The 22,314-nt window shown below is 40.4% G+C and overlaps 2 protein-coding genes and 1 long non-coding RNA gene across 4 annotated transcripts in view; 2 read left to right on the plus strand and 1 right to left on the minus strand.

Annotated features, from left to right (window-relative positions):
- The window catches only part of bcl2l1 (BCL2 like 1), a 31,901-nt gene extending 25,390 nt beyond the window's left edge, over nt 1-6,511 (plus strand). Inside the window, exon 4 of the mRNA XM_046396215.1 lies at nt 2,299-6,511. Within this exon, the coding sequence (XP_046252171.1) occupies nt 2,299-2,442 (144 nt within the window). The 3' untranslated portion in view covers nt 2,443-6,511. The remainder of the gene's footprint in view (nt 1-2,298) is intronic.
- A 1,081-nt stretch (nt 6,512-7,592) lies between these two features.
- On the minus strand, nt 7,593-14,099 carry LOC124063019. Of its 2 annotated transcripts, none has more exons than XM_046396216.1 (5): nt 13,945-14,099; nt 10,942-11,055; nt 10,022-10,214; nt 8,413-8,544; nt 7,593-7,996 (listed from the first exon to the last, which is right to left on the minus strand). In XM_046396216.1, the coding sequence occupies exons 2-5, from the start codon at nt 11,053-11,055 to the stop codon at nt 7,863-7,865; spliced, it is 573 nt and encodes a 190-aa protein (XP_046252172.1). In that variant the 5' UTR covers nt 13,945-14,099; the 3' UTR covers nt 7,593-7,862. The 2 variants fall into 2 exon arrangements, with proteins under 2 accessions (XP_046252172.1, XP_046252173.1); XM_046396217.1 differs by having other exon boundaries at nt 10,022-10,186; nt 10,956-11,055; nt 13,945-14,098.
- Nucleotides 10,180-21,732, plus strand: LOC124063020. The gene is made up of 4 exons (XR_006844036.1): nt 10,180-10,387; nt 17,359-17,476; nt 18,368-18,483; nt 18,662-21,732. It is a non-coding gene; the product is annotated as an uncharacterized LOC124063020 (long non-coding RNA).
- The last annotated feature ends 582 nt before the right edge of the window (nt 21,733-22,314 follow it).

Raw genomic sequence — 22,314 nt, forward strand, 5'->3', positions numbered from 1 at the left:
TGAGGCTTTCAGACATATTTGTGTAACAGGCGTCTAAGTATGCATGTTGCTATATTCAGTTTACCACCATTGTATATTTGTTGTTGCTGTGATAATATATAAACTGAGCAGCCAGTCAGTTTCTGTTTGAGGATGTAGCGCACACCACAAAAGTGAGGTCATCAGCACACCATCTCCCTCCCTTATCTTCCACTTACATGTCGGCTGGCTTCATATTCTTAGAAATATTCGAACGAAGCCAAGCTTAATCTCCTCAGGACCCTCGTTAGCATGAAATCATTTTGTAACTTGCACTCTTGTTGTTGGTTTGTTTTCTGAGAACTGCTCAGTTTCATGGTTCAACCTTCAATTTGCAGTGGTTCAAGGGTGATGATGTCACCGCGTCAGGCGACAAGATAAACTGGGGTGTGAAAGAAATGAGACTCCACAGTTCACACAGAAGTCAGAATGAATTAAAACTCAGGAATGATACCCCTCGGCCTCTTCATTCCTGTCTCTGTAAAGCCTGAGTTGTTCCACTCAGAGATACCATGAACTCACTCATTCACAGGCTCACTTACCCTGCCAACTTGCTGCCAGGTTTTCTTTCTGATTGGCCCCACCCCTACAGCCCTGCCTGAGGGCATGGAGGAGCTGTTGCACCCTCCGCTTCATTTCCTTATTGATCCAGTCGATACAGAAGCTTATTAATTTGCAGAGATTCACGCAGGGAGAGGGGGATCAAAATCCTGGTTGGATATTGGATCATTCCCCCGGGACTGCCTTTACTAACATTACATGTCTTTGAATAGTGATCTCGTCCTTCACATTTGAGCTGCATTCACACAGCCTTTACACACACACATCCACACTGCTCAGCGAATACCAGCGACATGTTTCTGTGGCTTATATCAGGTTCCAGTCACAGATCTGTAAGGGAAATATGTGTTATCTGCTTAGGGTTAGGGGTGGCATAGTATTGTGCTTCATCTACAGATGGTGCCACCTGAGTTCAGGTTACAGCTACAGCATTACAGCATTTAAAATGCAAAATAGTATTTATTCAGATTTCACCGCTTGATCATCCATTAAATAAAAGTTGAGTGTTGACTTTTCATCTCTACTCTGACTCTTCAGTGTGTTTTCAGAACTATCTATCATGCATTAATCCTTGTAGCTCAGCTGGATTAAAATAGAGGCTCTGCCCTGGTGACTTGTATTGGAACTGAGTTAATGATGGCTTTTTTCCCAGTCGTCATGCACGTGATTGTGTGTGGAGTTTCTCTTCCCATCTCGTCTGTGGGTTAGTCAACACAGAATTCAGGGTCAGGTTCTGTGATTGTTCAGCTGGCTTTCCCCGGGTCCTTCGACTTAAATACTGCTAGAACACCCCATACTTTATTACTCTGTTTCCAGTAACAGCCCCCTCCCCTTCACTTCTAGCATTTCAACAACAACAATCTCTGTTGCACTCTTTCTTTCACTGATAACTCCCCTGTTCTTTCACTCTCTTCTTCCTGTCTCCTTTTTCAGCTGAGTTTCCAGTAACACCCCCTCACCTCCCAAACTAATAAGCAAATCTCTGAATTAGTTCACATTTGTTCAGAATGAGATGTTGATCTTTAATGTCTCCTAAATGTGAACAGCATGAACATCATCAGTACTGACTCAGTGGGCCATGTCCAGCTCAGCTGATCTGCTTGTTGTGTTGGATTCTGACTGGCGCCCCCCCTTTTGGCCAGAAATGACAACTGCGTGCTCTGCAGTTCATTTCCAGGAAATGATTTCAGTGGGCGGCAATGTAGGCTTGGCAATGTGAGGACAACGGTGGGAAAGAATGTCAGCAACAACAACGGTTCTACAGAAATGTGCTGCAGAATTGACAGGAGGGGATGCAAAACATTTTCAAAGCCGGATTAGATGCATTTACTTATGTGCATGATGTGAGATCTTGCTCTTACTAAGAATCAATGCAGGTGGCTTTTGGGGTTTTTGTTAGTCGTGATGTTGCCTTACCTGGGTGATTGCTGCGGTGGATGGAAATTTCCACATGTGTGGGCTGTGCCAGTCATATGGACACCCACCTGTGGGTGGCTGAGCAGTGATCTGCTTGTCTTGGGCCTAGAGACCTTTTCAAAAGGGAATCTACCTGACTCCTTGAACCATCTGGTGGCTTTTGAAAGGGGAGTTTCAGGGAATGTCTGTGGTATTTTTTTTTATTTTTTTTTTTTGAACATGTGTCACAGAGCCAACAAAGAATACTCAAGTTAACCATTTCCCTTTTTCTCTCTCTCTCTCTCTTTTTTTAATCTCTGCCAGGAGCGCTTTGCCGAAATGTTCGGGCAGGACGCGGCGGCAGAGAGCAGGAGGTCTCAGGAGAGTTTTAAGAAGTGGCTGCTGGCGGGGATGACCCTGGTGACCGGGGTGGTCGTGGGCTCTCTCATTGCCCAGAAACGTCTGTGAAGCAAGAGCCCCTCGACAACCTTCCTATCACTCTTCTCCTGCCTGCCTCCTTCACTCCCCTCAACCGACACACAACAGAAGTTAAAATGAAGGTCCTGTTTGTCTTGTCAGAACTGCTGATGATATTTACTCTTTTTTGTTTTCCCCTCACACGTCCCACAGAGGACTAGGAATCCTCAAATGCTGTTGGACTTTTGAGAAAAAAAAGGAAAAGAGGAAGAGTCACTGTTTGCTCACCTTCTTCCACCCTGATGAAAATTCTGTGGTTATACAGGAAGTCACAGGTTTTTCTTTCATTCACTGAACCAGTTGTTCTTTTCTCCACTGGTTCCTGTATTATTTTTTTCCCTCATGTTTGTATTAGTTATAACAAATTTTGGTTTCCCATAATCGCACTCTAAAGAGGCTGAAACTGACTCCGGTCCTGTCTGATATAAAGAGTCGGAGCGCTGTGGGGCCCGAGCTGCTCTACGTTTTGTCTTGTAGCTTGTTGTTGCTCTTCCCCACAGACGGCTCTACAATAGCTTTGTATGTGCCATATGGAGAGTGAAAGCAGGGGAGGATGTAGCACCTGCCCTTTCTGTAGTTCCCATTTCCTGCCAGATCACCGACACATATAGTATAACATCATAATCCTCTCCTCCTCACGCTTATTGTTTTGTCTCGTCCTGTCCTTCTGTCCTTCATGCTTATCGGTTTTGTATGGATGAAAAACAGATTTTAGGGAGTCTTAAAGTAAAAACCTGATGGGAACATAGCTCCTCTGTTTGTTTGTGTTTGCTGGTGCATTTGGGTTTGGATTTGTGAACCATTAAAACCCCTCTGCCCCCGCTGATGTGTGTTTTATGGTCGTACTTGGCCTTGGTTTTATCCTGTTTGTGTTTAGTTGACCTTCTGAGTGCCAGACCGCTGTGTGTGGCAACTTCTCAGAATCAGTCTAACTCACTTCACACACACACACACACACACACACACACACACACACACACATATACAAGCAGGACGCCATGCCTCAGACCCTCCATGTTTACTACATAGTAGCTGAAGAATGAAGCAAATACTGTAGCAGCACATACAATAGACAGAGCAGCAGCAGTCACAGCCACAGTCAGCATCAAAGACTCTCTAGTCTTAACTGGCTTCAGGGTTGGATATTTGGATGTTTTCATTTTGGTAACGCTTTATTTTAACCCCCTGTTTAGTATTTATAAGCAGTATGTGGACAATTACAAAGTGGTTTGTTACATGTTAGGTTACACATTAGTAATAGTTGTGAGCAGGCAAGCGTTTGTTCACTTATTTGTCAACTTCTCCTTATGAAGCATCCATAACTGGTCTTTTAATAAGTTATAATAGTGGAAACAGTATGTTAATATAAATAATATCCTTGTATCAGTTTACGTTACAGTCTGTTATAGACTGTCAATTTTTAGTTTATAGAGCAGTAAGAATTGGTCGACTGTTGAGTAAAATGGACTAAAATACACTGGTTGCAGCTTCTCTGTGAGGATTTGCTTTTTTTTTTCTTAATTTAATTATATAAATTTGATGTGAATTAAAAAACTTTGAACTGACTGATCTGGACTCATCTGACACTTAAAAAAAAAAACACCTTTGGTGCTGGGAAATTGTGGCAAATGATCCTGTCAGCTAAACAATAGAGTAATCAGGGCAAAAGACTGATGATGAACGTAACCTTTCTGATTTTTTTGCTGCTATTTGCTTTGTTGATAAGTCGCAGTCACCAGTAGCACATTCACAAATCAGATTGTGAGACTCTAAGTACTGAAAAGTTCTCCTCCTGGAGTAGGTATTTGTATGGCAGTCTAAAATGGCTTTTGAAGCACTTAATTTTCAACAAAAAAAAAAGATTCTTTTTCATGTGAAAGAAGGCTGTGTGAAAGCTTGTTTCAGAAATTTGTGTGATTGCATTTGTGTGTGTTCAGAGATGAGGATAATGAAGGACTGAACCACTTTAAAAGTTCAGTTGTTTTTTTTGTTATTGTAACTAAGATTTGTTTCCTTAACAACAAAAACAAAATAAAAAACAATTACACTGGTGTCAGAAATTGGCCAAATAGTTATTTTAAACATCAGTCATCAGCTCGGAACTTCACAGTTGGTGCATCACTTATAATCTTGAGTTGCAGCCATAATCATACAAGGGGGGTTAAAATACAGTGTGCGAGTCAGTTCAGTGTTAATTTTGCAATAAAATCTTAATCATGTGCTTAAAGTGGAAAATATTTTTCCTGTAGTTTTCCTCTTTGTGCTAACTCAATAATCATTCCTTATTTTTGAACCTTTTATTCAAATCATCCATTTATCAGTGACACAGAAATACTTCACGTTATCACCAGAGGGAACATCATAGCCTTTTGAAGATTTATGTAGCAAACCGATGAAGCAGCTGTCTGTGAGGAGCCAACGCAGTTGTGCATCAGATGTTATTTGAGTTAGATTCGATTTGAAAAGTGTCACGATCTGTCTGTTTACCATCTTAAGCGAATCAACAACTGTCAGTGGCTGTAGAACCGTGAAAGTAGACACCCAAACCATCGCAGTCCATCTCGCACGCGCTCACTTCAAGTTATCCATGCGTCGCTTTCACAGTCCGCCCCTCCCTCGTCCTCCCCAGATACCTCAAATCTGTCAAGTCTCCATCCATCTCTCCTCCTCTCCCCTCTCCATCCAGCTCCACCTCTTCCTCTGCGGTCCCCCGGCTGTCACTGCACCCAGTCACGTGTGTCAGTCACAGCTGGCCCACCTGCTGCTTCACACAAACACACCTCAGCACGCGCACACGTTGGTAACGTACACACCTGCCAGTCACATGTAGTCCACGAGAGACGGGGAGAGGAAGGCCCCCGTCTTTGTTTCTAAACATCTTCCCATCTTTAATTTAAAGCTGAAGTTGGAGGAGTGTCGTGTCGTCTGGCATTTCACGCACTGACAACCGCCAGCTAGATAGATTTACTTGGAAGGAGTGGTGTACTCCTTCCTGTTCCTAGTGACACCCCTCCACTGCTGGTATGTCAATCATGATTGTGTGTCTCCAGCTAATAGCATGACCTGAGTTCTTTTCACCTTCTATCAAAGAAGGGTTCAGCTGTAGATTGGATCCCTGTTATGGAACCCAGGGAGTAAAACAAAATCTGGATTACCATGTGAATCGGCCATCGCTACATTGTCACTGTCCAGCTATCAGCTGTGCCTGATCGTCACAACAGGACTCATCTCTCTTCATCAGTGTCAACTTTCCATCCATCTTGTGCATCTCCATGGATTTTTCTTTCTGAATTTCTGATGGTAACCTTTGGAACAGAGATCCCACCAAATATAAACCAAACTGCATTGACTATTGATGAGCATCATTGTCTAACTGCTTGTGTCCTGAGCATTTTATTAGCCAAGGTCTGCTCTCATACATTCCAGTACAGTATATATATATTTTTCTAGTGTATGCCCCATTAAGAAGCTGCTCGCAGGCTTTTCTCTGCTGTCCTGGCCCTCACTGAAACAAGTTCTTTTCCTACATATATGTGAGTGTGTGCATATATATGTGTGTGTGTGCATATATATGTGTGTGTGTGTGTGCGTGTGTGTGCATGTATGTGAATTTCTGCGTGGCAAAATTTTCTTGAAGGAGGCACAAATGAAAGTGTGACAGCATTGGCACGATCCTATATATATGCTAGGTATTTAAACTGATTAGAGTAGTATGTTAGCTTAGGAACATATTTAAGAAAAACAGAATTGATGGCTTTTAAACATTATTTATATTTAGTGTAAAAAGCATAATTGTGCCCCTTCAAATGGCCTTAAACTCCATCGTTGCATTGATGTGAACTGTCATTCATTGTGTTTTATTAAGATTATTGGACTGCCACTAGACAAGAAAATGCAAAGTAAGAGGATATTTTCAAAAAGTTAGATCTCTGATGCATTCTTGTTGGTCATAAAGAACACTGAGTTAAAGATTGCAACTATGTCCAATGATCTGTTTGTGTCTTAGAATGCCATTGTAAAATCTTAAATTACATCGAACTCAATAAAGCCCATGTTGAAAGATGTTGTATATATGTGTCTTGGATAGTGGGTGGTTGTGTTAAACAATGCATGCATGAAGAGTTATCCATTAAGACATGGTGAGTATTAAGGGTATTTCCAGAATAGGAAATCAACCAGAAGAAAGTTAATCTTAAGCTAAAAAAGCAAAAAAAAAAGTACTGATAAAGTGCACTTATTTCATCCATTTGGTCAGTTTACTTTCAAATCCAAAACTAAATTTATTAAGTCCTTACTAGAGTTGATTGTTGAAGGCTGTATAGATGAATACAGGTAGTTATAATGCATTATAAGCCCTGTCATACAATCTGTAGTTTATAACGAGTCAAGAGCATCTATTCGAGGTTGCTAAGCTAAGGCATGTTACATCCCAGCTTTTACCTTTAAATGTTATCAACAATAGTTCATGTGTCTTTATATGGCAGCAGTCAACTCCATTAATTCATTTCAATAGTTAATGCATTCATTCAATGAGCCAATCAATCACAGTGTATTTGGTCAGCTCTGCCTTTAATGAAACAATTTTTGTCCAGTTATGTTTTAGCTCTTATTGCTTTAGTCTAATTCTGTCGTACTGAAACTTGCTATTACTCATTCTGTAAGTCGCTTTGGATAAAAGTGTCTGCTAAATGATGTGTAATGTCATGTAATTTCCAAAACTTTTGGTAAGCATGAATCACTTACACGTGAACATATGTAAACACAGGGTTCAGGTTTAAAACATAACTAAATTGCCTTTAATGTGTCTAAAGTAACTCATTGGGCAAAACGGATTGTTTAATCTGCAAAAAACAAATATTAAAGATATTTGATTATATTTGACTGGTAAAATCAATGGAAAAAGTCCAGTAAATATTTCAATCTAAATTAAGTTGTTTTTTTTTAAATGTCCCCATCTTGAAACATAGAAACAATAAAGCTGTCGTAGATTGATCCATCCATCCATCCATTTTCTTTTTAAACTCTTTTCTGAAGATTTATGATAATATAATTTTATAAAATAAAATACTTGAGGTTGAGCCTCAGCACTGACAAAGCAAATGAATTAGCAGTCACACAGAGCTTACTTCAAATCACAAAAGTGCTGGACAGAGACATAAGCAAACTTTATTATTATATGGTTAGAAGAGGACCATGACAGAAAGCTGCAGTATTTGGACAAGAGGCTGCTGACACAGGTGGCACAGAGTAAAATGACCCCAGAGATGATGACGACGGATAAGCTCCATCGTTCTAGTGGTGTGGACGGTTGCAATGTGACATTCAAAAAGAGACCAACTTCATCAGCAGCTTCACAGAGGTGTCTCTGAGGTGACCGGTCCAAACTCTGCGCCACCTCAGCCACAGGTTCTTTACTTCCACTGGCCCTTCTCATAGTCCCACTTGGATGAGAGACCCTGAATGGGGTTGATCCTCATATCCAACATCCTCTGCAGCTGTTTGGCCTGCCAATCGTCGTCAAAGGTCCTGGGGCGCTCAGGGCAGACTAGAGCAAACAAGGAATAACACTTAATGAGTTCTGCAGAGCAGTCAGTAGACTCAAAAACAGGTCTGCCGATGAGGTAAATAAAGCACGTGATCAATGTTTTATGCTGGTACACCCTTCTCATAGCTGGCATTTAGACCTGGTGTAAGTCATAATATTACTAAAACATGAAGTCTGTTGAGATGAGTCACTCCTGTGGCTCTGGTACTGTGCATGCAGGCTAACTGGTTTTGGCTTACTGGGATACTTAAAAGGAACAGAGGCATTGTTAATAGTGTTATTTACAGCTGTGCCTTTTCTGCTGTGATGAGTCAAAATGTCAACCGAGTGTGTGATGTTCTTAGCCACATATGTGCTGTCCTCATCACATTTCAAAGACATGGCTTTGTCCTGTCAGAATATTAAAGCAGATTTACCGTAGGCTTTTTGCCACCAGACCACCAGGCCAGTGAAGCCCAGAAAGAAGAAGATACCCCCCAGGACAGTCTTCCACTCTGCTGAAGGCTTGTTCATCTCTGGGAAGGTCTTACAGAACATCAGGCGGTACACTGCAGGGGAGAGGCGAAGCAGGAATTGAATTACAGGAGGGATGGGTGAGATGGAGTTCATGAAGAGAAGCGTACACGTGATGCAATGTGGAAATATTTCTCTTTTCTCTTGGTTATGATTCCTTGCATGCAAACGTCCACTAAGTGTATTAAGTAATGATTAAGTATGAATAGTTCAGAGTGTTCAGTCGCCACCCACATAACTGCAAGCTCCCCATTTTGGTGATGGGCCTTTGTTTCATGTCAAACCTTTCCTGTCTGAATCTCTGCTGTGAGAGATGCCTTCAAATGAAAGCAAAGCAAGAGGTCCTTTCTTCGACCACAGCCATGTTGTCTGTGTCCTGTAAGTGAAATTCCTCATTTAATATTTCCTTTAAACATTGCACAGGTTTAGCTAGAAGAATGCATCCCAGAAACATGCAAAATGAAGAACTCTTTTTGTTTTCAATGCTGAGAATGGCAGCACTCAAGCAAACAAGAGATTGAAAAACATTGGAATCTCTCAAGGCAAACAAGTGGCTAGAGACAGTAGCAGACATACAGCATGGAAAAGGTAACTAATAAAAATCAATAAGAAAAAAGCTCTCTTCTGATCAAGAAAAGGTAACTGATTAACTATATTATATAGAAATTAACTATTAGGACAAACTTTGAGAAGATTCAACTGCGCAAATACATGTGAGACTAATAGAAAACAGTAGCAATAGCAGGCTGGCTCCTTTTTTATCCCTCTCTATGTGTATGTGGGAACGTGAATGTATAGATCCATTTATCCATGTATCTATCCACATAGATATATGGTATGTGATTATGTATGGATATATACAGTAGTATGACTAATAACATCAGTGGTGATACCTCCTTTGTTTCATGTATGTTTTCACTGTGTGGATGAAGGATAACAGTAATTTAAAATAGCAGGAAAAGTATTAACATCATCTGCTCTCTTCTCTCTCATCTCTCTTTGCAGGAGATTAAAGCACACACACACACACACACACACACTAAGAGAAACTTAAAGTGTTTCAGATTTGTATTTGCTCTATAGTACTTCAATAGCTGTATTTAGTTCATCTCCACCACTGGTTACTCTGCTTTTTAAAAGATTGCAGTCTTATGTGAATGCTTTGCTTTGCTTTGCATAGTGGACTATGCAAAGCAAAGCTAGCACACACCTGTACATGCATATTTATGCTGCACATGCTAAACTGGCTTCTTAATTATTTATTTCTTTTCTAAGAATGTTTAGTTTAGTTTTTTTTCAACTTTTCATTTCATATTTTTTTATACCCTACCCTACCTATTGCTCCTGGGAACTGAGTCCTAATTTCGTACCATAAGCATGTAAATGTGAGCTGGTATGACAATAAAAGTTCCTTGATCCTTGATTCTCCTAAAATAGTGTTTTTAAAATTGTAATGTGTGTGTTTGGTTGCACATAAGGTGAAGTATAAGAAGAAGGAGAAGAAGAACCTACAGGCAATCTTCTCCTCTTTGGTCAGCTGGGTCCAGGATCCTTTCTCCTTCTGTTTCAGGCTCTTGTCAGCAGCAGATAGGTCGACTTTGTAGGCTCTGTCAGGCAGGGGGATGTCCCTACGATCCCAGTACATTGGCTGAGACATGTCCACTGTGTCTGACACCTCTGGATGGACAGAAACAGGAAGAGTCACCTTTGAAACCAAGGAAATTGCAACTTATTTCTTTCAAATGTCCCACATTTGATCAAACACAATAGCCTTCTGTCTACACGGCTGTCTAGTCATGATGATGCAGCAGCGCCATCTGCTGGTATGCGGCCATTGTAGACTGCCTTTTGTGTTAACGTCGGCGTTAATGGAAACAGGTAGGCTTATAAATTGACACTGGTTGATTTAAATCTGGTTTTATGCAGCTTAATTTATCACAGTATTATTTCGCTGTATTTTCCAGCAATTTCAGCATTAACAATCTTCAGATAATTTAGAAATTGTGTACAGGTGTTAAATGAAGAGACGCATCAGATTTTGTGATGTTCGAGGACTTCACGAAAAATGGGCCAATAAGCTGTAGTCTGTTATCAACATTATGACCCCTCCGTTCACATGTGGTAACCTTTTGGTAACAACTGCTCTCATATCATATCTGATAAAATATTCGCAGTACCAATACAGCCAAAATGCCTAACTGGTTGACAGAGTAAAGTTTAACATATGTGCTAAGGTCAAAGTTGGCTAGCTAATGGCTAGCATTAACCATTTTTTGTAGCTAGTGGCTAGCATAACTTAGTAGCTAGCCAACTTTGACCTTATGGAAGACATTTGTAAAACATCCCAATCCCTCATTCTTTAACTGAAGAGACTGTATATTCATGTACTATTCTGCTTCAGAGATAATAAGTGGTGGACATGAGTAACACACTGGTGTCATGGTACCATGACCGTGGCTCGCCATCCTCGCGCTGCTGGTTGTCAAGGCCACCGTCGCACGCCTGGCCATGAAGCTGCCCAGGCGCCCTGATGTCAGGTGGAGCATCTGTAAACAGGCCAGCAGTGACAGAGATGCACACGTTTATTAGATATGAATGTAGCTGCCTGTATGCATCTTAGAAGCCATTTATCAGTAATTATTGTTTGAACATGAAAGTACAATTTACTTATTTCAATTATTTAAGATGGATGGAAGAAAAGAAATGCAGTTAAATGTTTCAGTAACCTGTTTAGGAGTGATAAAAGAGGGGAAACCTACATTCAGGTCTTTGATAGGATACCTCTAACTGAATGGACAGGTTGCACAGCAGACATTTTGAGCTGTCACAGCAGGAAAAACAAAATCGGGATAACAGTAACATGGCTCAGTACCAACAAGTGTCCCATTAACAGTGACAGTGAACCAGCAACAGTAACAGAACCTCCTCTAAGTGGCGTGAAATCATTAATGCACCTGTGAGTTTCCTGCTATGACATGTGCACTGTGTAAATAGTCCTTCAGTATGTAAAATAGCCCTTCTTAAAATATTTGTGTTATAAGTTATGGCTGATTCACTGAAATTGGTATTTGTAGATTTGAAGTTATTAAATTCAGCTGCTGCGACCAGTGCAGCTGGCGTTAATGCCTTCAGCTCCTGTTGGAAATCATAACGTTCTCGCTTGACATAAACCTTACTTTGAAAACTGTGTGTAACATGTAGCCTACATGTCAGGACAAAATCACCATTACTTCCAATTAAGGTAGTGCTCAATTTTACATTTATTCATGGCAGATGCTTTTATCAGAACAAAATGCTGTAGCTGTAAATATCTTAATTTTCTTTGCGCATACATCAGCTAACTTTGGATATGCAGTATAATTTTGTTATGAAGTAAATTGACGCTGGAATGTACAACAAGTTGTATTTATGTGTCACAGAAGAGCACTTAAAGGTAGCGATAAGGACAACCAACACCTGTATAGAGATTGGCTAGGGAGTGCTGCTTTATGAATGTAGGTGTTCTTTGGATTTAAAGTCAGGAGACCAAAAACAGTCAGACAGGTTTGACCTATACTTTGCTTTATGGTCAATAAGACAAGACCACACAAATCCAATAGCACCCTGCTTTTGCAAAAATATAAAAAGATTTTTATGAAGGAACTTACAAACTGCAGCTCACAGATACATGTGGATGAGACCAAAAGGAGCACATGGCTCGATCATGTCTTCTTCAGGTGTAGTGGACGTAATTAATGTGACACCATGCAAAAATGTAACCATTTCAAAGACGAACATACGGATAAATTTTAAATATATTAAAACAGGATCATCATCAGCTACAATACAACTCACATGGTACACCACATATGATGCCCTTGTGCCTATTTTTAGCGTAGGGAGAACAAAAAGAAAACTGATGGAGCACAAATATAGAGTTGGTACAGGAGATGAAGATGGCTAAACAGTATAAACAGCACCAGGGATGTGCCTAGCCTCAGTCACATCAGTACAGTGACCACAGGAATGTCCGAGAGGGGAAGAGATAAGCAAAGCAAAGTACAAGGCTGACCTCTCTGTTTTTGGTCTCAAGTACAACCAGTAGTTCATTAATTCAAGAAAGATGTCGGTTCAGTTGTTTTTATTTACTGTACACACACAAATATGGATGCTCTCGGTTTGACGATTCTTCTCTAAGTATCTATTGCCCATTATCTTTTATGCTGCGCTGGTGTGAACATGTTAATTGACTATTAATTTTATTTTGGAAGCAAACAGTCGACATAATCTCTCTGTGTGAACCAGAAGATCCAATTAAGCCTACTGCAGTTGTAATGTTGATGTGGATGAATGCCAGATCACCTTCTTTGTCAGTTTGGATACTGTGTTAGCTTTAGCTGTTAAATATACTGCAGTGTAACATTAAATGAAAAAGCAGCCAGTGAAACAGAATTTGATAGCTCAGATGTGACCTTTCAGCTCTTTCAAAAAGCATTTAATGCAGCTTCTTTATTGATGCTCCAGTGAAACTGGGATGGCTTTAAGTCACAGTGATAGTTGCAGGGATTTAGACAGATGAACTTGCTGATATGGCATTATTATCAAATTAAGATCTAAAAACAGTTGTGAGCTGGGTGGAAGTTGTCGGTCAGCGACATGCAACAGGTCCTATTACGGCATACAACAGTGCACTGAATTTGGAGAGAGATGTTCGTCTTATCAGTCTTGAAATTATGTTTAAAAAGCTTCTCTCATGTTCCTTTTGTGTGTGTCCTTTCTCCTGTCCTTTTGGGCTTTATTACACACACCACACACACAACGAATTAAAATGGCGGAAATTGGCAGTCGTTCAATTTAAGAGTCCGAGCTGACCTTCTGAGAGGGACGGAAGTAAACAGAAACTTTTAACTTTTCCATCCATTTCCTGTAGTATAAGTGAGTAACTTAAAGCCACACAGTCTCTGCACTGAATTCTTTGCTTATTGTCTAAGAAAAGGTAGAGGAAGGAGCAATGTTCAGTGAAGAATATCATTCAAGCCATCATGTTGCATACTTTTTTCAACATTGTGAAGAAATGCAAAGTAGGTTTTTTTCATGCAGGGTTAAAAAAAATGCATGGAATTGCATGCAGCAATCATTTTAAGCACAAGATAATGCTTGTATTCTGGTATAGTTGTATATTTCTATACAGAATGTCATGAGGTGTGATCTACTGCCATTTGCCTCCAGAGCATTTTTAGTTTCCTGTACTAACACAGCTGCTGCGCATTTATGCAGCTCTAGAAACCTCTCTGCTCTCTCTGATCTGTCATGGTTTACTGTCTTATCTGCACGTCCGCCACTCTCCCCAGCCGTGTAGGGTTAGAGGAGTGTGTGTGGTGGGGGTGTCGGTCATCCCTGCGCCTTGCCAAGCACCATTATAGTCTGTTTATTTGATCCGGCAAAGACATACTCACGGTAGTTGTAAGAGAGTAAAAGTGCAGGACTGGAAGAGGAGAATCTTGAGAGAAAAGGACTGTTTATGCCTTCTTCCTTTAGTTTCTTCTCTGCTCTTATCACCACATAACACCGAGCAGGAACCAACTGGTGGGCGGGTGAAAAGAGACGGGATGGGATGGAGAGAGAGAGAGAGAGAGAGAGGGAGGGAGCTTAGAAATGAGAGAGACCAAACAAGTCCAAGTAAACAATCTAGCAAAGGACGTGATCAAAAGAGAAAGTCAGAAAGAGAGAGTGATTTGAGTTCATCTGTAATCACGAAGATGACATGAAGATATGCTATCTCTTATGTCCCTCTCCTTTAACATTCTCCCTGTCCTCTCCACACAGAGCAGAGACTATGGGGTCACTTTAGGTGAGCTTACATTACGGCACCGAAGACACTGTATTTTACAGTTGGAAGGAAGCCGGAGTGTGTGTGTATGTGTATAAGAAAGAAAGACGGCTATTTGTAGAAATACGCGAGAGTAAAGAAAGTTGGACACAACAAGAGATTAGTTACAGGATTTTACCCTAACTGACGCCTCCACAAGTGCAGGTTGGCTCCGAGCCAGCATCTTTCCATAGTTGGCTATGAGCCCAGGGGCGGGCTGCCTGTGGATGGTATGTGGAGCACAGGGCAACCGACGGTAACCAGCCACACCACAGAGACAGGCGGAGAAGGGGAGGAGTCCCGGGGGTCGGATAAGGACAAACTGTGTTCATAGTAACCTCACACTGCTGCTGCGTGTGCTTCACAGCTGTAAGGTGTATCATAAACATGCTTATATGAACTATATATGGAAAAACAGCTATTAGTAGCACACAAATCTCCTTTAGAAGTTCAAACAAAGCTCACACTGATGTTCTTTGACTTTTGTTTACCATATTAACTTGAATTAACAAAAAAAAAAGGCAAGTGATCTGATTCCACTTAGAATGTGTTCCCAGTTTTACTTGAATGTGCTTGAATGTTCAGAGAAAAGTAGCAGTCAGTCAGTGTCTTTGTCCCATTGCTCAACACTGCTGTTGTGTTACATAACCCTAAGAATACGTGCTGCCAAGTTCACAGTTGAACAGGTGCATATTCACCTGCCGTGAAGGGGACAAAGTGCATTCAGATTGACAATTTGGCAGAACAGAAAAATGCTGAAATATGACCCTGCATATAATCTTTATGCCTTATCCAAGCAGATAAAGCTTCTATTGTAGTTGTGCTCTACTATTTCCTTAACTGTGCCCGAGAGTGTTACAAAGTAATTCAGAACATTTAGTAAACTCTACTACCAATTAGGCACATGTTGTACTTCTCCACTACATTTAGCTGGCAGCTCTAAGTTTGTGACTCTGCACGTTCAGATTCTACATACAGAACTTAGACTTGGCAGTTTATTTGGCATACCTTGCTAAATTCAATGTAATGGTTCCCAAACGTATTCATGTCAAAACCAAAACAGTTATGACCATGATTAAATTATTCCCCTCCTTTGGTTGGGCCTCCCTGGAGCTCCCTCTGTGACTTGTGAGGGTACTTAGACCACACTTTGAAAACCACTAGTCGAACAGCCTTGCAGTAAATCCTACTTTCATGAAGGTTATCATGCTTATTTCCCGTTGTAACTGTTTCAAAGTGGTATCTTGTCATTGGTGAACAGTGCAGAGTACACACATCCCAGAAATGTCTACTTTAGACCTGCTGTGATAGTTTCTCCTTGCTTTTGTCATTTAAACTCTTTCGTGCAGGTAATGTATTAATATTTTACATTTTCATGGTTTTAGGGCAACACGGTGGTGCAGTGGTCAGCTGTCGCCTCATAGCAAGAGGGTTTCAGGTTCGAATCCCGGTCTGGGCCCTTCTATGTGGAGTTTGCATGTTCTCCCTGTGCCTGCGTGGGTTTTCTCCTGGTACTCCGGCTTCCTCCCACAACACCAAAAACATGCACATTAGGTTAATTGGCTACTCTTTGTTGCCCCCAGGTGTGAGTGTGTGAGAGTGTTGTTGTCTTTGTGTGTCGGCCCTGCAATTCACTGGTGAAAAGTCCAGGGTGTACCCCGCCTCTCGCCCGTAGTCAGCTGGGATAGGCTCCAGCCCCCCCATGACCCGGATGGATAAGCGGTATAGAAAATGGATGGATTTTCATGTCTTTTTTATGCTGTAGCTTGCAGCTATTACCATTCTTTCTTTCCTGGATGATTTATGTTATTCATATATTACATTTGATTCATACACTGAATCATTATTTAGATGCCACATCTTCCTATTTAATATTCTTACTTGTTTCATAGAGTCATTCAGTCTGATTTAACCTTAACACATGAGATCAAGGTTCACTAGTGTCCATACAGTTTGATGGGGGACTGGGACTGACCTCTGATCCAGGAAATATGTTTGTCTATTTTCAATTTTTATAACAGTATGACGAAATGAGACAAGGAGCAGAGACAAAGGGATGCTGATGGCTTGTATTGAGTGCAAGGACAGTGGTATTAATGGTATAAAACGACAGTGGTATCGTTGTTGTTGCCATTGACACCAAGACAACAGTACTGTTACTCACCGCACTGTACATGATGCACTTTCTCAAGATGTTTAGACATGTAGTTCATGTCTAAGGCTTGTGACATTTATGGCAACGTGAACCGTCATGATCGACTCTAGTGAAGTTTAACCACACTTCTGACTGTTGAGCTCTCTTTGCTGTGTGTGTGTTCTGCTTGGTGCTGCATCGTGTTGGTGTTGGCTGCTCCTCTCACACAGGCTTCAAAACAGGGATCTCTCTCGTGGGTTAGGGATAGCCAAAATGCATCACACAAAAATGTCTTCATCAGAGATGGAATTAGATTCGTCCCCACTGCTCATCCGTCCTAATACAAGTCTCCAGAAGCAGGAGATCCTAAATTGATTTGAAAACATTAGTTACACTGCACCGGTTTCAGATGGAGGTTGTGCTAAAGTGAAAATTTCAGCTTAAAAATTGTGTAATGCGAGTCTGTTTGAGACTTTTGTGCTCCTGCAAACGTGGTTTATGTCGTAAAAACTGTATGGAGCGATTTTATGTTGTTTTTTGGATTGGTTGTTGGTTGTTTAGGAGAATGATGCAATGCTGTTTTGCTTTGAAGCTTAAGAAATATATGGTGAACTAAAAAAAATTCACTTTACTCTCCATTGGCGTAGGGGTGTACGGAAGCGTATTGCATTCATTTGAAGAAAAAGAAAAATCTGGTTTTTCTGAGTAATTTGTTTTTTGGTTTGTTTTTCGGAGTACTTATTTCTGTTTTCCGGAGTAATTTTTTTCAGTTTTTCTGACTAATGTTTTTCTGTTTTTTGGAGAAATTTTTTTTTCCCCCTGTTTTTCTGACAAATTTTTTATTTTATTTTTTTCTGAATTATCAAGATACTTTGAAATCCCGCGAGAACATCAAAGCTGCAGATGATTCCGGGGATCTGTGGTGACATCTGCCCCGCACATACATGCCCCATCTCAAACTTTTTACCGTACCGGGTCAATAAAGGTAAGGCATGTAATTAGTTACACACAGGGTATGATACTCTTGTTATTATTATTATTATTTAGACTTTACTTTATTGTTGCTCATCAAAAATGAATCGCCTTTATTTCATTATATTGGCTTGGCACAAGTAGAACGAACCATTCATCATAACGTTAGGTTATATGCTAATAGTATACGCTAACACTATAGAGACATAATATGAGAATACTAACATAGAAGTTGTGTAACATGAGGCACGTAAACATGTAGTAGGCTAGTCACTATATTGACAGCATTGACGGACCATGACAAGTGTTTTGAGTTGCTGAGGCTACTGTGGTTTGCTCATGGGCTTCCTCTCCTTTGTTGTTTTCTATGTATTTAATACATGCATGCACACCTGAAACACACTGGGGAAGGATCTTGCATGAAATGTCTGGGTACATAATTATTTGAATAGGCCCATATGTTGAATAAAATAATTTAAAAATTTAAAGCGTTTTTGCACCTGCTTACTGGTAAAGTGCAAGAAGTTACTTATACCCTAAAAGCCCACTCTGAGCTGCTGAGTTTAGTCTTCTGTACTATCAGAATAATATAATTGTTTAGGAATAACCAGTGAAGGCTTTCATCACAAAAGGACACTACACAAATCATTTTAGTGGTGGTTTGAGTGAGCGTATTTAAATGTTTAATGACAGATCGACTTTTAAATGATTATACATATAGACGGTATAGAGTGTTTATAGGTCAACAGTCAGACATGAAACATCCATTTCAAACAAAATTATTTTATGCTTCCATATAATTTGACAATATCATGATACCATTGGCCTTGACAGTTTTAAACGTGTTAATTGTTGGTGCAACAAATATTTATACAGATTCTGCCTTTTTCCTAAATTTTTGCAGTGCCAGCAATGGCTACATCCTCAACCCCCAGCCTCCCACAAGATGATGGTCTGTGGATATTTCTTCGCAACAGAGGTGTTCCTGAGGAGAGTATTGAGAAAATGCAGCAGGATCATGTAAGTCACAGCTTCAGAACCTGTTTTGGTACTGTCTCATGCTGTCCATTGTGTTATCATATGCATTAGACATTTATAATTGGTTGTCCTGGAATTTAGCACAGAAGTAACTAGTCTTGGAGATAATATAGTTCAAGCTTTGTCATGTCTAATGTATACTTTTTGTTTTTTATTGCAGATTGACAGCTCGATAATTGGAGAAATAGATGCTGCCACTATGGCTTCTTACATTCCAGCCTATGGTGACAGGATTGAGACAAGGCGTTGGTGTATGGAAAAACAGAGAAGAGATGGGGATGATACAAAAAGACTGTCCTTATTTGAAAAGCTTAAAAAAAAAATGGGCACAATGAGCAACAAGGACAGCGACCAAGGTTTCAAAGGGGGTGAATACAGTGCAACCAACAATTATGCATCTAAGAAGTAGTAAGAGAGCCTGGAAGGTAACCAGAAAAATAGAATTAGGGTGGATATATGACGACAGACAGGTCAGAAAACGCAGTGGTGGAGGAACCAGAGTTCTTGAGCAAGAATGCCACTAAAGCTGAGATTCTGTCACAAGCTAAAAAGCTGTTCTTTCCTAATGAAAAGTCAATGATGGGAAAGTGGGAAGAGTTCAGTCACGATATAGTTAACACAGCACAAGTTGATGAGGATGTTAGTGTGGGAGACTACTACGAGACACACAAATTGGGGTTGTTAAGATTTTATTTGTTCACAAAGACCCTGACCAGTGGAGATGACCCAGAGGAAGGAGCTGATATACAGACAGATGAGCAACATGAAAACACAACAGAATCTGGACAAGATAAACACACAGTGGGGTTGAGCAGCTGACATCGAAATGACATAACACTGGAAATCAAATACACACAGTCGAAGATGATGAGCAAAGCACTGCCACAATGTCAGCTGTTGTCTCTATTGCCCTAACCCTAACCCTAACCCTATCAGATTATTGATCTTACATCTTTGTCTAATACATCAGAGGTCATTTTTGGTGCTTTGACAGGTGGGCCATTTTTAAGTGATCTTGATGATACATTCATACATGAGCCAATCTTATCAATAGAAGAGGAACAAATAAACACCCCCACCTACACCTCGACTCCTATTGATTCTGAGACAGCTTCTGTTAGACCACCAAGTCTTGCCAGTGGACTTTTGCATGTGACTGTGAAACTTCACAGAGTGACTCTCTTAGATGAACTGATTGCTCAATTCAAGGATGAAGCAATGATGACCTACTCTGTGAAATACAGCTTTGTTGATGAAATGGGGGCAGATGCTGATGGTGTGTCCAGGGATGCATATGCTGCCTTTTGGACAGAATTCCTAGACTGTGCAGCAGAAGGTGCAGATGTGAGGGTGCCATCACTATCCCCAAAATTGCAAGAGGAGGAATGGAAGTCTGTTGGTAGAATATTGGCCAAGGGACTGAAGCACCATGGGTATTTTCCATTTCGGCTGGCACAAGCCTTTACAGCAGCAGTCATATTTGGTGAACACTCTGTTTCTCCTGATTTAATGTTTGACTCCCTGATGTTGTATCTTAGTCAGTCTGAGCGTGATCTCTTGTCCACTGCTTTGCAAGAGGCTGTTGTCGGGGATGGCGAGGAAGAACTTCTTGATCTTATGGATTGCACGGGAGTAAGAACAGTACCAACACAAGGTAACTTGAGAGCCATGCTTGTCCAGGTCGCACACAAGCAAATGATCCAGCACCCAAAATATGCACTGGATAATATTGCAGAGGTTGCAAGACCAATTCTCAGGAAGTTTTTCCCAAGTGTACAGGATATGAAGAAGCTGTATGAGGACATTAAACCAACAACACGAAAGGTAATTAACAGCTTTTCCAGCTAATTCAGCAGAAAACCTGAGTTTGAGGTTTTTCCATCAGTACATAAGGGGATTGGATGAAATAGGTCTCCGGAAGCTGATGAGATTTCTGACTGGGTCTGACGTCATCTGTGTAAAAGAAATTCAAGTCACATTCACCTCTTTGGAAGGGCTAGCGCGGCAGCCAATTGCCCATACTTGTGGCCCAACTGTGGAGCTGCCATCAACTTACAACAGCCCTGAGCTTCGAGCTGAAATGGAGGCTATGTTGTCCAGCAACACTTATGCAATGGACATTGCATAGGTGACTTACAAAAACATACACATTTTTCTCTTCCTCATCACTGGGTGTGATGTAGGTTTAGACTGTGTGAATGTGGGATACAGCATGTAAGGAGAAAATGTCAGGTGCTGTGTGATTAGTGCAAAATTTCTTTTATTACATTTCAAGATTTTGGTTTTATTATATCAAGAAACAATAACTTACTTTGTTTTAAGACACTTTTTGTTGTCAGAGCATGTAAGGAGAATATGTGACTAGCTCAGGGGCTGTGTGATAAGCACAGATTGATTTTTTATTTTGGATATTTTCTTTCTATCATACTAAGAAACAGTTAAGAATTTACTTTGATTTAAGACACTTTTGCTATCAGTCTAGGATGAGAATGTTTGGACATTAAAAATACTTTTATTATATTTTCACTGTTAAATCATAATAATATTTGAATCTCTACCTCATGTCAGATGTTGATAATGACAGCGTTTGTGAATCTGCTCGTCACATTAAAACGTACTTTGAGGTGTTTTTTTTGTTGTTGTTTTTTTACAAATAGAATCACAAGTCTTGTTTTGTACAACTGTCTTCAAACAGATTATGTCTTTGCTGTTGAGTCATGTGGTTCAGGAGTCCTGCTCTGTGAGACATGATATGTTTCCATCCATGGAACATTGGACATGTTCCATTTCCTGAGAGTTTACTGACAACTGCATTTTAACGTAAATCTATGAGTGACATAGAAATAGAAAGAGGATATACAGACCACAAATAGGAGATGTCCATTAGTAAAGAGTTCACAGTCAGAAATTCATGGTCCATAAGATTTTCTACCCTTGCGTGGAGGCTTACATCCAGTCATTTGATCCAGTAGAGCAGGTTGTGATAATTAAATTTGAGCTTGTATGTAAGCACATAAGAACATGTAAAGCTCAATGACTTCCTCTGGAGAGGTGGGTGGATGAAGACTGTTTTCTGCCATGGCAAGGCAGCAAATGTCAAACACTGTATCATCGCAGGGATACGGTCCTCTCTGAAGGCATTCCTCTCTGCAGGCTTCTATCTTTGGTTGCGATACGTCTTTCAGGTACTCTCTGGCACCAAAAAGTTGCAGTAGGGTGTACATCATCACTGGGCGTCCCCCTGGAGTGTTCCAGAGGTGAAATATTTCCTCCAGTTCTCTCTAAAGATAAATAAAAACAGAAAGTGAGAAAATCAGTTCACACATAATCATTAAACTAGCCAGTAATGTAATTCAAATAAGCTCCAACTTAAACATCTGCAATAATAAACTGTATTATGCAATTAAAAACATGAAAACACTGACAGGGAGCATATCAATATCATTCTGACATAATATAGCACTATGGGGGGAAAAAAACAACTAAAACATATTGCAGTTCTTACCTCTATTATTTCAAGACGTGAGCTGAATGAGATTTTTGTCTAGAAAGTCACCAGAAAAGGAGTCTTTGTTCAGTTCTCAGTTCCGAGGTCCGAACGAATTCGGGCAGCAGTTCCATTCCTTGATGACTCCTCATCAATGAAGTATTGCGCGATTATTCTGGGATCACTGTTTGTAGAGTAGGCATGTAGCCATATCACCATTCGTGAAAATCCATCTATTGCACCATTGATGCAGATCCCGTATGGTACGTTTGAGTTTATCATAAGAGTCTACATGCCTGATTTGGGCCTGGATTCTGGTACATATG

Source organism: Scatophagus argus, chromosome 8 (genome assembly GCF_020382885.2).
Source record: "Scatophagus argus isolate fScaArg1 chromosome 8, fScaArg1.pri, whole genome shotgun sequence".
Classification (NCBI taxonomy): Eukaryota; Metazoa; Chordata; class Actinopteri; family Scatophagidae; genus Scatophagus; species Scatophagus argus.